Source organism: Tetranychus urticae, chromosome 3, assembly GCF_039701765.1.
Source record: "Tetranychus urticae isolate SD_2017Ah chromosome 3, NJAU_TeUrti_SD_1.0, whole genome shotgun sequence".
Classification (NCBI taxonomy): domain Eukaryota; kingdom Metazoa; phylum Arthropoda; class Arachnida; order Trombidiformes; family Tetranychidae; genus Tetranychus; species Tetranychus urticae.
The window spans coordinates 7492327-7505437 of record NC_142960.1 but is presented as its reverse complement, the minus strand read 5'-3'; the positions used below and the strand labels follow the sequence as shown (position 1 = coordinate 7505437).

Below are 13111 nucleotides of genomic sequence, written 5' to 3'. Positions count from 1 at the left end.
TAATCAACATGAGATGCAGCAGTTTTCCACATTAGTGAATTCTTAGTTTGATTTGACAAATAAATCAAATTTGAAACGATGAATTGAATGAAATAAAGTTTTAAATCCATTGGCACTTGTCTGGTTTTAAATAAACAATAGATTTTGAAACAAAACTGATTTAACAAAATACAATTTGAGTTTATTGAACCGGGTCTCAATTATAAAACACGAAGGTCTTTATGTAATATTAACACAAAATGGCTTACGGTAAACAAACGCATAGAACTGGTCATAAGTGAAAAGTAACTTGACCAGTTATTTCACGTTAACCAATTCAAACAATTAATGTTAGAAGAGACCAGAATATCGGTAAAACCATTTTTTTACATTCCAAAGATGCTCTAGTTACTTGAATAGAGAAGCGCAAGTAACCAGTTTTAGTTCATTTGCCGTGAGATACTCTTGCCCGTTGTTATCAACAAATATTGTTGTTAAACTGAAGATCAATTAGATCAAATTCAATGGAAATTAAAATTTTGTTTTGTTTTTTTCTATTGTTTCAATTTTCTTCGTTGATGATAATAAAGGAGATAAAATCTGGTTTTGGCGAAAACAAATTTCGATATTTCAAATTAAGACAATGTAAGTTAATTGATATCTTAATATTTTCTTTCAACTAGTCACGGACCTTATAAAATGATGCAACACTTTAAGACAAAGAGATGGTGAGGAGAGTGGGATTCACTAGAAGACCAAAATTGAACAAAATCGGCCAGAAATCAAAGAAATCACTAAATGACCAAAATATCAATTTGCAAATGCTTTATTGCAAAAAATTATAAAATAAATGTTTTACTCAACATTCAGCCATATTTAAAAGTTTGAATAGCACAAAATAGCACAATGAACCAAGCTATGAATTTTCTTCGGTTCATATTGATTTTAAATATGGCTGAATGTTGAGTAAAACAGTTATTTTATAATTTTTTGCAATAAAGCATTTGCAAATTGATATTTTGGTCATTTAGTGATTTCTTTGATTTCTGGCCGATTTTGTTCAATTTTGGTCTTCTAGTGAATCCCGAGGAGAGTTTTGTATACCCTTACCGTTTTGCCTAACGATCCGATCCTTGATTCACAAAATCAGTATCACAAAAAGATAATTAACCTAGAAATGATCTTTAAGAATGAAATCATACAAGGCTCATAAGTTACATTTCAAAATAAAACTGGAATAAGAAAATCCTTAGACACTTTCGAATTCAGTAAAATTTATTTTTTAATCTAAATATTCTCATCTAGACTTTACGAAACGAAAGATCAATCACCCGTTTATTGAGAGGACTCCACACAGGGCTGGCGAAGGACTTCTGGAAGAGGATGTGGTGATTCGCACGTTTCCAAGTGAAGCAAATGTGTATCATGAAAACATCGAATTTACTAAGAAAATGAGCTCGGAACTGGAAAACTCTTGTGGTTCATCGAAATCATCATTTGATAAGACAGACGTCGTTATGTTAACATTGATAGAGAAGGATATTGATAATGTTACTTCCAACATTATTAAATCTATTAAAGTCGATCCTCTTTCAGTTGATTTTTACCCTAACAAACTGACCATGGAACAGTTCAAAGATCATGTTGAACACCTAATACCCTATGACAACAGTGGATATTGTAGATCTATCTGCGATAATTTCACCAGAGATATCCAGGTAGATTCTGTGGATTACAGTTATTTTCATAGATGGTGTACTAAATCTAGTTGTCCATCTATTCTGGAAGATATTGATTATCCGAGAATGTTTACAAAAATGGAAAAATTCGTCAGATCCATGAAATATCTCCTTTTAATTGGTTATTCATCGCCAACATGTACATTAAAGTGGTTAGTATATTGGACAGTTCTTGAAATTGATAGGAAAACTCTTTCATTATTCCCGAAGTTAACTGAAAACCATTATTTTATTGCCACTTTTATTGATACCAAGAAGAAGCGGACAAGAACTCGCAAAATTGATGAATGCAGGATTATTTTGAATTGAATGCATGAAAATCCACAATTTATTGATTTCTCAATACACTTATGTATCTTTCAAAACTAACTTCAATATTAAAGAAATGAAAAGTTAAAAAATAATTTACAATATTTGAATAGATTTACAATAGATGGCACTGAGTTTTGTCACTACTAGTGACTACAGTACATTGAGGAAAATAGTAATTTTAACATATTGTTTTGTTTTGTCTTACTAACTGTTGTGTTTTCATTGACTAGTTTTTTTATAATCTAGTGTCATTATTTGTTTAAATTATTTTTTCAATTATTTTTGTTAAGGTACAAAAATTTTAATCAATCAACACGGCTTCCAATAGTTCAACATCACCTTCTGGCATGTCTAATACCAGAAAAGGAAAGGGTCGTGGATTCGCTAAAAAACGAGCTCATCGGGCAACTAGCAATGTTTTTGCTATGTTTGACCAAGCCCAAATTCAAGAATTTAAAGAGGCTTTTAATATGATTGATCAAAATCGTGATGGATTTATTGATAAAGATGATCTACAAGAGATGTTAGCTTCTTTGGGTAAAAATCCAGATGAAAATTATTTGGAAGGAATGATGAGTGAAGCTCCTGGTCCAATAAATTTTACCATGTTTTTAACGTTATTCGGTGAGAAACTCCAAGGTACAGATCCTGAAGATGTGATAAAAAATGCTTTTGCATGTTTTGATGAAGATAACAATGGTTTGATCCATGAAGAAAAACTAAGAGAGTTGTTAACTACAATTGGTGATCGGTTTAACGATGAAGATGTAAGCTTGTCTCTTTTTGTTTTTCATTTTTTTTTGTATTCCTGACTCTATTCATTTTATTAATATTTTTCATTTTTTATTCTTCATATTATCTATTCAGGTCGATGAAATGTATAGAGAAGCTCCAATCGATGAAGGTGGAATGTTCAACTATACTGAATTTACAAAGATCCTTAAACATGGTGCTAAAGATAAAGATGATCAATAACGAACCAACGATGATGACATAAGCAAAAATTATCTATTCATTGATTTATAATACATTTTACAATACTATATGCTAAGTATATGGTGAATGTAATTTTCATTAGAGATAGAATTCAGAGTTATTTCATATTTTTCGACTCATTCAAATATCTAACGAGATTGAACAAAGTTCAATCCTTCTTACAAGTAACTTTTTGTTATTTGTTCAAATAACACTTAACATGTGATCTACCAACTTATTCAATCCCAAATTCCCATATTAATACTACTAATACAATCAGTGCATAATAAAGTGTGATTTGTTATTAATTGTTATCATTTCAATAGTTTAAATCCTTAACTGACATATTGCAAGTCAACCGATAATTCAAAACAGCAAATATACTATGTTGGTAAATCCATATAAGACAATCTATCTTCATTTGCAGCCATATTATTTTTGGAAATTTGCCGGATGACATAATTGCAACAGAAAATTTCACACCCTGAAACAACATGTGTATACTAAAGATGGAACTCTGAGTGTTTCATTCATTTATACTTTACTAATCAACATTTCCTTTCAATAGATTATCGGATCTATTTAAACGAATACTGATAGTCTATGCGTTTTTAATGGTTAAATAACTGATTCTTCAATTAGAAGTTGATTTCTTTATGACATTTACATTTTTGTATAACAATTTATCTGTTAATTGAATGATTGCGATTTTAATTAACCATTTTTGATGAAAGTCAACGCCCGTTGCGTTGACTGCCATCTAACGGTTTATATTTAAACAAATTTGGTAAACTTGTTTTTTTTCGTGTTGTCAATTTGCTTATGATTGTTGGGGAACAGGTAAATCAACATTACAGTTTCAAGATTTTCAACTTATTCATGTTGAAGGCTTATTCAACTCATGGAGTATCTCTCATTATGTTGTTTGCATTATGAGTGAACCCATCACCGTTATAAAAGTTATCTTGATTCTTTTACTTTCTTGTGCCATATAATCTTCCATTCATTTAGCAACAAATTGGATTTTTTAATGTTTACATATATACTTATACCATTTATTGGATAAATTTTGTTACAGAATCACCTACACATTAACAAACAAACATTTATTTAAATATTTTTGAATAAATAACTTCACCATCTAATGTTCAAATGTTGATCGCTTTTGTTTCTGTTCCTACTTATCTTGCAATGCATTAGCATCTCTAATCCTATTGATTGTCTTGTATGCCTTTTATTCCTCCTGCTGTCATTTCCCAATTTGTTTACAAAATTTATTGATCGTACCTTGACTTACTGGAAAGCTGATTTCGCATTTTAATCGATCTTACATATTTCTATAATCCATTCATTTGCTTCTTTTGGATGTAATATTGAATCTCATCAAATTAGACCATTTGGTTTACTGCGCACACCAGGATTGTGATTGTTTGGTTTCTAGTGTGGATATTTTTTGCCTCTGGTTAATCCTGGTTTTTATTCGGGCAATGAGTTTAACTGTTTCCCACTAACGTCCAAAAATGTCTTCTGTTTTAACCGAAAACATTGTTTTGAGTCGAACTCGCTCTCATGATTTAAGGAATGTAAAAAAGCTCAACTGTTGGGGAAGCGAGTTATCCGATATCTCGATTGTTCAACGAATGCCAAATGTGGAAGTTTTATCATTATCTTTAAATAATATTGCCAGTCTTCAAGACTTCAATTCGTGTAAATATCTACAAGAATTGTACTTACGGAAGAACAAAATCTCCAACATTAATGAGATTTATTACCTTCAAGATCTTCCCAATTTAAAGAAACTGTCACTCGAAGATAATCCATGTAACCAACATGCCAATTACCGCTACACCATTATTAAAGCCCTTCCTAGACTGGAAACACTGGACAATGCCAGTATAACATCCGAAGGTAAGTCAATCATCCATTTGTTTCAATTTCACTAATATATTTTGGCATATTTGTCTACTCTTTCCAATAGTAAGTCAATCTTTTGCTTACAGCCATTCAAAAATATATTTCTGAAAATCAACAATAATCTTTCCAATTACTCTTCGTTACAATTGAGTTGCAATATAAATAAAACTCTTAAATTGTAATTTTATCATTCTAAAGTCCCAATATATTCTCAACAACAACTCTTCATCACCTAATACCGATTATTATCATTCTATTGTCGTAGATTCTTTGGTTAAGATAATTGAATAAGACTTCTACATGTTACAGTAATATAACAATATTAATGTGCTCTTATGTTAATATTGTACGTACACTATTTAGAACATATTCAAGTACATCAACCTCGTCTCATTTTCGTTCTCGCTTCACTGAATTGTACAATTGTTTACAATTAATTCTAGTTCAAATTGAATCTTTTTGGAGAATCACTCAATCTTTAGATGTGCTTCTCATTTTCCCTTTCTAAAAGGCCCTTCAAACATGATTAAACCCTTCACTTTTGAACCAAATTAGGCCCACCTATTTCGATGCATCCATTCAATTGACCGTTCGCTCTCATTTCTGTAACTTTTTTCATTTTCTTCCTTCATCCTGGTGAAGAGTAAAAACAACAATAGTTAGCAATAACAAGAATAATGAACAAAAGCAAGAAAAAATGTAGTTATTTAAGGTGTTATGTCCATTTATCCCACATTTTAACATCATGTTTCAATTACCCTTTTAGTAGAGATTAAATTTTAAGTCTAAAGTAAATCATCCTTCTCAATTAACCCGTTGATCCCATCCAAGAATATTTCTTTTAAAATTTCCAATTCTTTTCAATTCCCATTTTTTAATCAATTTTCATCTTTCTTTCAGAGTTAGCCAAGGCTCAAACTTTGGGTGATGATATTTATGATCCAACTTCTGAACGTGAGTTAACCCAATCTTGCTCAAAAATCTTGGTTTAATGGTTAATCTTTATTTTGTTCAATCGGATGGTTCAAGTGATGATGAAGAAATAAATTAATAGATTAAAGGTTGCACGATATCATGAGGATTCGTTTATTGATAATTAATCAAGGTGTTTCTCTGGTTTAATTCAGTACCAGCAAACTAACCAGGTTAAACTCAATCAACGGTTAATCTTGAAAAAAAGGATACAATTATAACCAGCTTTTAGCACTATTTTTAGCAGTCACCTCTTTTTTTTCCTGATTTTGGTTTCTTCGTCAAGAATTTTGCCCATTCAATTGAACGTACCAATTATCATCTATTTCATTTCCATCCTGTCTGAGTTTACCCTTTAAAAATTATTATCATCACATTTCCATCCAATTTTTACACTTATTATAACTGTTTAAATTTTACCTGATAAATTGACCATATTAATAAATTTCTTTTATTCCATTTTCTCAACAGAATCAACTTATCCTCAACTTAATGGCCATTCACATCAAAAATTGCCCATCCAACAACAGTTGCCAGATGATGAAGATTATGAGGTTGGTGTAAAGGACAATTAAATTATCATTATTACTGTAAACCGGATAAAGATAATCAAATGTTTATTTATAGCGAATGAAATCGAATTGCAAGTTTCTGTTTAAAGCATTCATGTTTTTTTAATCAACTTGATTCTCAGAAATTATTGTTTTCTGGTGCATTGAGTGTCACGCAGGACAACCGGCAACATTTGTTGTCTCTTTTTGTATCTTAAATAGTTGATTATTCATCATTTTGTAACACTCATTTCACTCGTCTGTAATAACAAAATTTTTCATCTCATTATCACTGCAATTAACCAGAATGCCATAAGTTCATCAGATTTTCCTTCTGCTTTTACTTTCAGTCTTCCAGCCATGCTCTACTTTCAATATTTTTAACTTCGTAACATGAAAAATTAAACTAATCAATCTTGTTTCTCTCATTTATCCTAGACTTATGACGAAGACGTTGAACTTTCTCGTGAAGAAAGTGTAACCTACCGAGAAAAGGACGATGGATCATTTAACTTCATTCAAGATACTAAACCTTTAAGCTCAACACCTCAAAATGGGTCCAATCCATCAATTTCATCTTCAGAAAATAAGATTAAAAATCAACAACCACCTCAACAGCAGCAGCAGCAACAACAACTACAACAAACCCAACAACAGGGAAATGGTGTTCAACATTCAATTACTCCTCAAATCACTCAGCAACACTCATTGTCTCAAGCTCAATTGCAGCAACGTTATAGCCTACAAGAAATTAGTCCAGATACATGGAATTCAAAAGAAGCAAAACAAGTCACATCTAATCCATCCTCAGCTTCTTCAACAATATTAAGGTATGTAAATTGTTAATTGATCAGCAACTCTCCTTGTCACTCCTAAAAATTGGTGTAAATGGTATGATTGATGAACTGGAAAAACATTGAAAAGTTGAAATATTTAACTTTAAATTGCTAAATTCAAGTGATATCAAATATTTGAATCTTAAAAATTCATTTTAAAAATCTCAAATGTGTTCAAGTTTCACTTGCGAAAAGTGACATTCATTTTCAAGGTTCCCACCATAATTTACGATAAATAGATAAATTATCGCCATTTCTGGTAACTCGTTACACTTGAATGTTTTTCATTGGAAACAACCAATAATATGAAATTTTGGTTACACTTATATGAGCGATTCATTTTTCAAGTGATAACGAACACTTTTTTTGCTATTAAACTGACAATTTGAAGCAGATAATTGAATGAACGGTGAAAAAATGAGCAGAAGACAAACGATGAAAGGTGAAAAAATAAATTGATAATGATCCACTCAGATGAAGTTCTGGAGCAAGGTTTCCATTGCTTAATAGTCGGTTAATTGTGAGATTGTATTTAAAAGTAAATGCGAAAAGTAGAAGTGTTTTGGTGAAAATAGTTGAAAGAAAAAGGTCGACCTTATTTTTTGTCTGTAAATCTTGCTACCAATTAAATGATTGTGATTTGCAAACATCACTAACTAGCTAATTAACGTGTTGACTGAAAGAAGCGTAAAAAATTAGCCTTCCATTGATTTTTATACACATTTTCATGATAAATCATTAAATACAACCATTACATTGATTCATTTCAGCTATCAATTTGACAGTTTCTGTCAAGACTCGTGTTAGCTTATTAGTTGTTTAATTTGTGATTATTTTAACAATGGCGTTGGTTTATGTTTGTTTTGGGTTTATTTTTAGCACTCTCACTCACTCATTAGTTAATTTGTTGTAACTCACCAATTAAAATTTTAACCCAAACACACTAAATTTAAACCATTTTTCAAAATTACATTTCCAGATGACTACATTTTGACCAAAATTTGGTCATTCAGTCAAGCGAATCTTCTCTTTATCATTTGATATTTTCAATGTTCCTTCATGCAAACCAAATGAAAACAACAATTAAGTTTCAAAGTTAATAGCAATCAGTGTAAAAGTAAAGATCAAGATAAAAAGCAAATAAATCTTGAGTAAAACCATCAATTTCAATATTTTCTGCATAATTTTATTTCCAATTTAATTTAATTCTTTGCACCAAAAACTGTTTATTAAACACAAATTAGCCTAATTTTTGCCTTATCCTTGATTAACCTTTAATCAACTTGATTGACTTCCGTATAAAAATGTTCAATATTTTAATAATAAAACTATAAAATGAAAGAAATGCTTCTCATCAGATCAATCAAACCTTCATTCAGTCTTGTAAGTGTAGGTGTCATTAACAATTTACTAACCATTCACTTTAATTGTAAACCAATCAATTAAACCTATCATTGCTTGGAGCAACTTTAATTAATTGAAAGGTTGTTGCAAAAACAATCTTCAATAAGAGTTGATTGAAAAGTAAAATAGTTTAAAATGATCAATATGAATGATGGCAGTGAATAGTCGATCACACATTGAAAATATATTATCAATATTTTGATTATTGGTCCGTAATAATTGCCAAGTTAGTTGTTACTGGGTTACAATGTTTCAACGATTTCCAATCAACCCAATCCAATGAACCATTTAACTCTTTGAATAACAAGTTGTTCAACTACTGAATTATGATAAAAAAAATTAACATTGGAAGACACGTTTTCGTCTGAATCGTGTCAAACTCAATGAATCAAAATATCAGTAAGTCTTCATAATAAAATTCAATTCAACTACCGTGACAATAAGATGAAAGTAAATGTAATTAGTTGACGATTGATTGAATAATGGAAGATGAATGAAATTTCTTCTTGGCTAACCTAAAAAACATAACTTTCTCCAAGTTCACCAATCACGTTATCCTTATTTTTTTCAAATTATCATCACAAAACAATCAATCGGTCTGAGCTTTTCAACTTTCATTCATCTAATGACCCTGATTGTTCCCAACAGAATCACTAAATAATATTCATTTCCTTCAAAACAATCCTATGTTTTGTATCTTCTTCATGAATAATTTTGAGAAGCTTCAACTCGCCATTAATGTTTTATCAGCTCGTAAACAAGATTTTAGATGGTTAAATCATCTACAAATGATTTATTGCACTTTATATCTTTGTTGATCATTTATTAATATTTGATACTCATCTTTGTCTCCTATTTCAAATGACCTGAAGGTTTAAACAAAAAAAAACAGGAAACTTGAAACTATCAACTACTGAAGACTCTTTCAGAGATATCATTATGATCAAGTTTTTCATTAGTAAAACATTTTATGCTAATTTAATGTCATTTAACTTTAATTTTCTGCTTGACCATGGCTTTAACCTGACCGTGATGGACCTAAAATGCAGAAAATCAACTTTATTAGTTATACTTCCTCTAATCACTGTATTAATAGATTGGTATGCTTGTTGAAATAGCTTTTTATACAATTCAATTCAATTCTCATTAATATTATTCATTCGTTATTATTTCCTGATGCAAATAATTTTACTGCTTTTGTTCATTTTAATCATTGTAGTTGCTCATGTTGATAAATTTTTGAAGTCTGTCTATTTATGGGAAAATCTGACAATTTGCTTCATATCCATTTATGGCTCAAGTTGGATATTTCAATATATTTCTGATCATTTCAACTGCGTGAGAGGATTCAGAGATATTCCTTTTTTGACTGGGAATATGTTCAACTTCTGTTGACTTTTGTCATTTTTTGTCAGATGAATGAAAAAATCTAACCTTGTATTTCTGACAGTCTGTTAATTTAAAATCAACAAATTCATCAAAACTCAAAGCCATCTTTCAACGCCTCTCTCTCTGTGTTTTTTTTGAAAGCAGAAAAAAACCTTGAAAAAATGAAAAATTTCATATAACTATCATGTTTTGAATGAACCATTCTCATTGCCCTTTCTCCTTGTTTTACCCTGCAGGTCACAAAGCGTTAGTGACTATAATATGTACAATGGATCCAATTGCAACAATTCAGCTGGCCACTGTCGTTCAACCGATACCAAAAGTTGCATTTCCGATCAAACTCATGATCTTTACCAATACCACAATGAAAATGGTTCAGGAAATGAACGATATTCACCTTTGTCCTCTCATGGAGGCAATGTTGGAGGAGGATCTGGCAGCTGTGGAAGTAGTGGAGGAAGTGGAAATGGGAGTGGCGCAGGTAGACGATATGGTTACCAATCAATTCAATCAATATCAAGTCAACAAAAGCCATTATCCAAAGGCGGTCGAAACAGGGTAAGGCAATGTTTCAATTCTTAAAGATGATCATTATCAGAATTCATTTGGATATCATATTTACTAACACTCAATACTAATCCCTTAACATGGAAATCATCTTTCAATGGTCAACCCATTATTCAACAATTTCACAAAGTCAATCAAGATGGTTATTAGGCTCAATTTACTTTCAACTTTTTTTTCTATCCTCTTGTATCATCGTTTTACTCATCCAATTGTTTCTCTTTTTTCTCCTTCTTTTCACAGAATGCCAACATATTATCTGCTGTATTGTGTCTCATCAAAGAGCTTGATTATGCAAGTTTAGAGGTTGTTGAAACTGCAATCCATTGTCGTATGGAAGAGATGGAAGACTAAATAGGGATGGAGAGGAAAAAAGGAAACAAAAAAAAACAAAGAGACAAGCAAACGAGAAATAATAAGCCGAGTCAATGAAAGGAAAAGTTGAAAATGGAACAGAATTAAGACATTGAAACTACTTAGGACATTATTGTAATTATAATCATCACCGTGACAGTCAGAATCGCCATTTTCAACTTCAACATTCCATTGATGTCTTGTCACAGACTGAGAGTACTTTGAAGACTAAACGATAACCATAATTACTCTGTGATGGAAACAAAAGGGTCGAGTTGATTGTAAAAAATTAAGATTCAAAAGCTGACCTGATCTTTGTATTAACCATTCATTTCCACACCAACCAAAGCCCACTTTTTCAATTCACTTTATCTCTCCTTCAAAAGATTCATCACTATTTTCATCAAAATTTACAATATGCTTGCTCTATCATCATCTTCAGCTGATTTCAGATTCTTCTGTTTCCTTTCTTAACTTTTCCTCAATAATTCATTGGAAAAGAAAAGGCAAATTGGCGTGCTGATTTTATTGCCGGATGGTTTATTTTCCTCTCTATAGCTGATGATCATCTTCAAAACTGAGTGTTGATTGAAAAGTTGATGAGTTGTTAAAGCTCTAAAAAAAGATAAAGCCAGATGATTGATGCAAAGAACCATTTTTCAACCTTTCTCAAGTTTTGATTGTAAAAAAGCGTTGAGACTCCCACTCGGAGGTTTAAAGCAGCATAAACAGTGGTTTCCGTTTTTTTATTCATCTGAATAACTCAAGGATGACTTTTTAAATAAAAACGGCAACTGTTTACAATCGCACTGTCAAATCAACATGCCATTGTCACATGAAATTATCAAATGAAGTTTACCAAATTGCAGATATTTCCTCTCATGTTGGCTTTGCTTGATTCCAGTTAACCTGTGCTTTTACTATCAATCTAAATAAAGTATTCAATTTGGGAAACAAAAAAAGTAAATGGTAAAAAGAGTTGAAATTAAACAATCCTGTTGCCGTTGTTTCATGGTAGTAATGGAAAGCTGAGAGAAGGAAGAGAAGAAGCTCAACTTAAACACGTTCAATTTGACCTGTGGCAAATCAATTCTGGAAGCTTATTAAGAGGTGATCTCCACCTTCCACTTCACCTTTTCTCGTTCATTATAACCTTGCAGAACAGGATTTTGTACTTAATCAAAACTCAACTATTAACTCTCTTCCTGTTTTTAACAGAAGAAAACAAAACATACAAACTACAAAAGCTAAAACTTCAACTGCCTGAGATCACATTCAATTCCAGCGTTATCCTCATCAACATAATGTTTTACCAGTTAGGTTTTACTTTTTGTTTGCTCGTTTCCACGGTATTACGCTTGTTGTCATTAATTGTGGATCGATTGGTTGGTAAACCTGGTAAAACATTTTCAACTTTTCGCCTACCTTCACTGCATTTCTAGATCTGTCTACTTTTTATTTGTCAACCATCATTAATGCAATCTACTTTATTCATTTCATATTGAGTTTTTGCGTCCAAATGTCAGCCATGTTCAATATTTTCCTTGTATTGAAAGCTTCATTTTTTAACAGTACAATTTAAATATAAATATGTATGTATATTTATATCTTTCAATTTTAATGCGAAATTCGTGTTCCAATCAAGAAAATGCGTAACCTCTTCTTTTATTAAATCGAGAAACAAAAGACTCATTGATTTGGGGCATCTACTTACCATTCCTAGATTCAATTTCAAACTTTCAAATCATTATGATCAATTTCAATGCTTTAAATAAACAGAATTGTACAAAAAAATATGCCTTCACTTTGTTTTCCAATTCATTATTGGGTGTGATTTTAAGGTACCATCCTTTTTCAATAGGAATGAAAATATTTTTGACATTTATAGCAAACGAGTAGGAGATTCTCTTGTTTGGGTGTAAATATCAGAATCGTAGACCTTCATGTTGATAAGCCTGAAACTATTACTTTCACACTGCAAGGCGCTTACGTGTTGATAATAAAATTTGATGATGGCCAGAAAATTGGAAATCAAGAGCAGGAACTCACTTATCCATTCTCATTCAGCAGAATGTTATTTCAAGAAACTAAATAAACCTGTTCAGATCCAATGGCAATATAT

At 31.1% G+C, this 13111-nt stretch overlaps 2 protein-coding genes across 2 annotated transcripts; both read left to right on the top strand.

Annotated features, from left to right (window-relative positions):
• The first annotated feature begins 2198 nt into the window (after positions 1 to 2198).
• Positions 2199 to 3313, top strand: LOC107367124 (myosin regulatory light polypeptide 9). The gene is made up of 2 exons (XM_015934812.2): positions 2199 to 2797; positions 2898 to 3313. The coding sequence occupies exons 1-2, from the start codon at positions 2378 to 2380 to the stop codon at positions 3003 to 3005; spliced, it is 528 nt and encodes a 175-aa protein (XP_015790298.1). The 5' UTR covers positions 2199 to 2377; the 3' UTR covers positions 3006 to 3313.
• Positions 3314 to 3463: 150 nt separating this feature from the next.
• On the top strand, positions 3464 to 12783 carry LOC107367001 (uncharacterized). Its single transcript, XM_015934658.3, has 6 exons — positions 3464 to 4913; positions 5820 to 5873; positions 6363 to 6445; positions 6881 to 7272; positions 10308 to 10629; positions 10879 to 12783. The coding sequence occupies exons 1-6, from the start codon at positions 4526 to 4528 to the stop codon at positions 10987 to 10989; spliced, it is 1350 nt and encodes a 449-aa protein (XP_015790144.1). The 5' UTR covers positions 3464 to 4525; the 3' UTR covers positions 10990 to 12783.
• Positions 12784 to 13111: the final 328 nt, after the last annotated feature.

Excerpts from the sequence above, each read along its gene's own strand:
- LOC107367124 (XM_015934812.2), top strand. The coding sequence starts at position 2,378 with ATGTCTAATACCAGAAAAGGAAAGGGTCGTGGATTCGCTAAAAAACGA. Across the intron at positions 2,798-2,897 it reads ATCGGTTTAACGATGAAGAT|GTCGATGAAATGTATAGAGA; the intron begins GTAAGCTTGTCT and ends TTATCTATTCAG.
- LOC107367001 (XM_015934658.3), top strand. The coding sequence starts at position 4,526 with ATGTCTTCTGTTTTAACCGAAAACATTGTTTTGAGTCGAACTCGCTCT. Across the intron at positions 4,914-5,819 it reads TGCCAGTATAACATCCGAAG|AGTTAGCCAAGGCTCAAACT; the intron begins GTAAGTCAATCA and ends TCTTTCTTTCAG. Across the intron at positions 6,446-6,880 it reads CAGATGATGAAGATTATGAG|ACTTATGACGAAGACGTTGA; the intron begins GTTGGTGTAAAG and ends CATTTATCCTAG.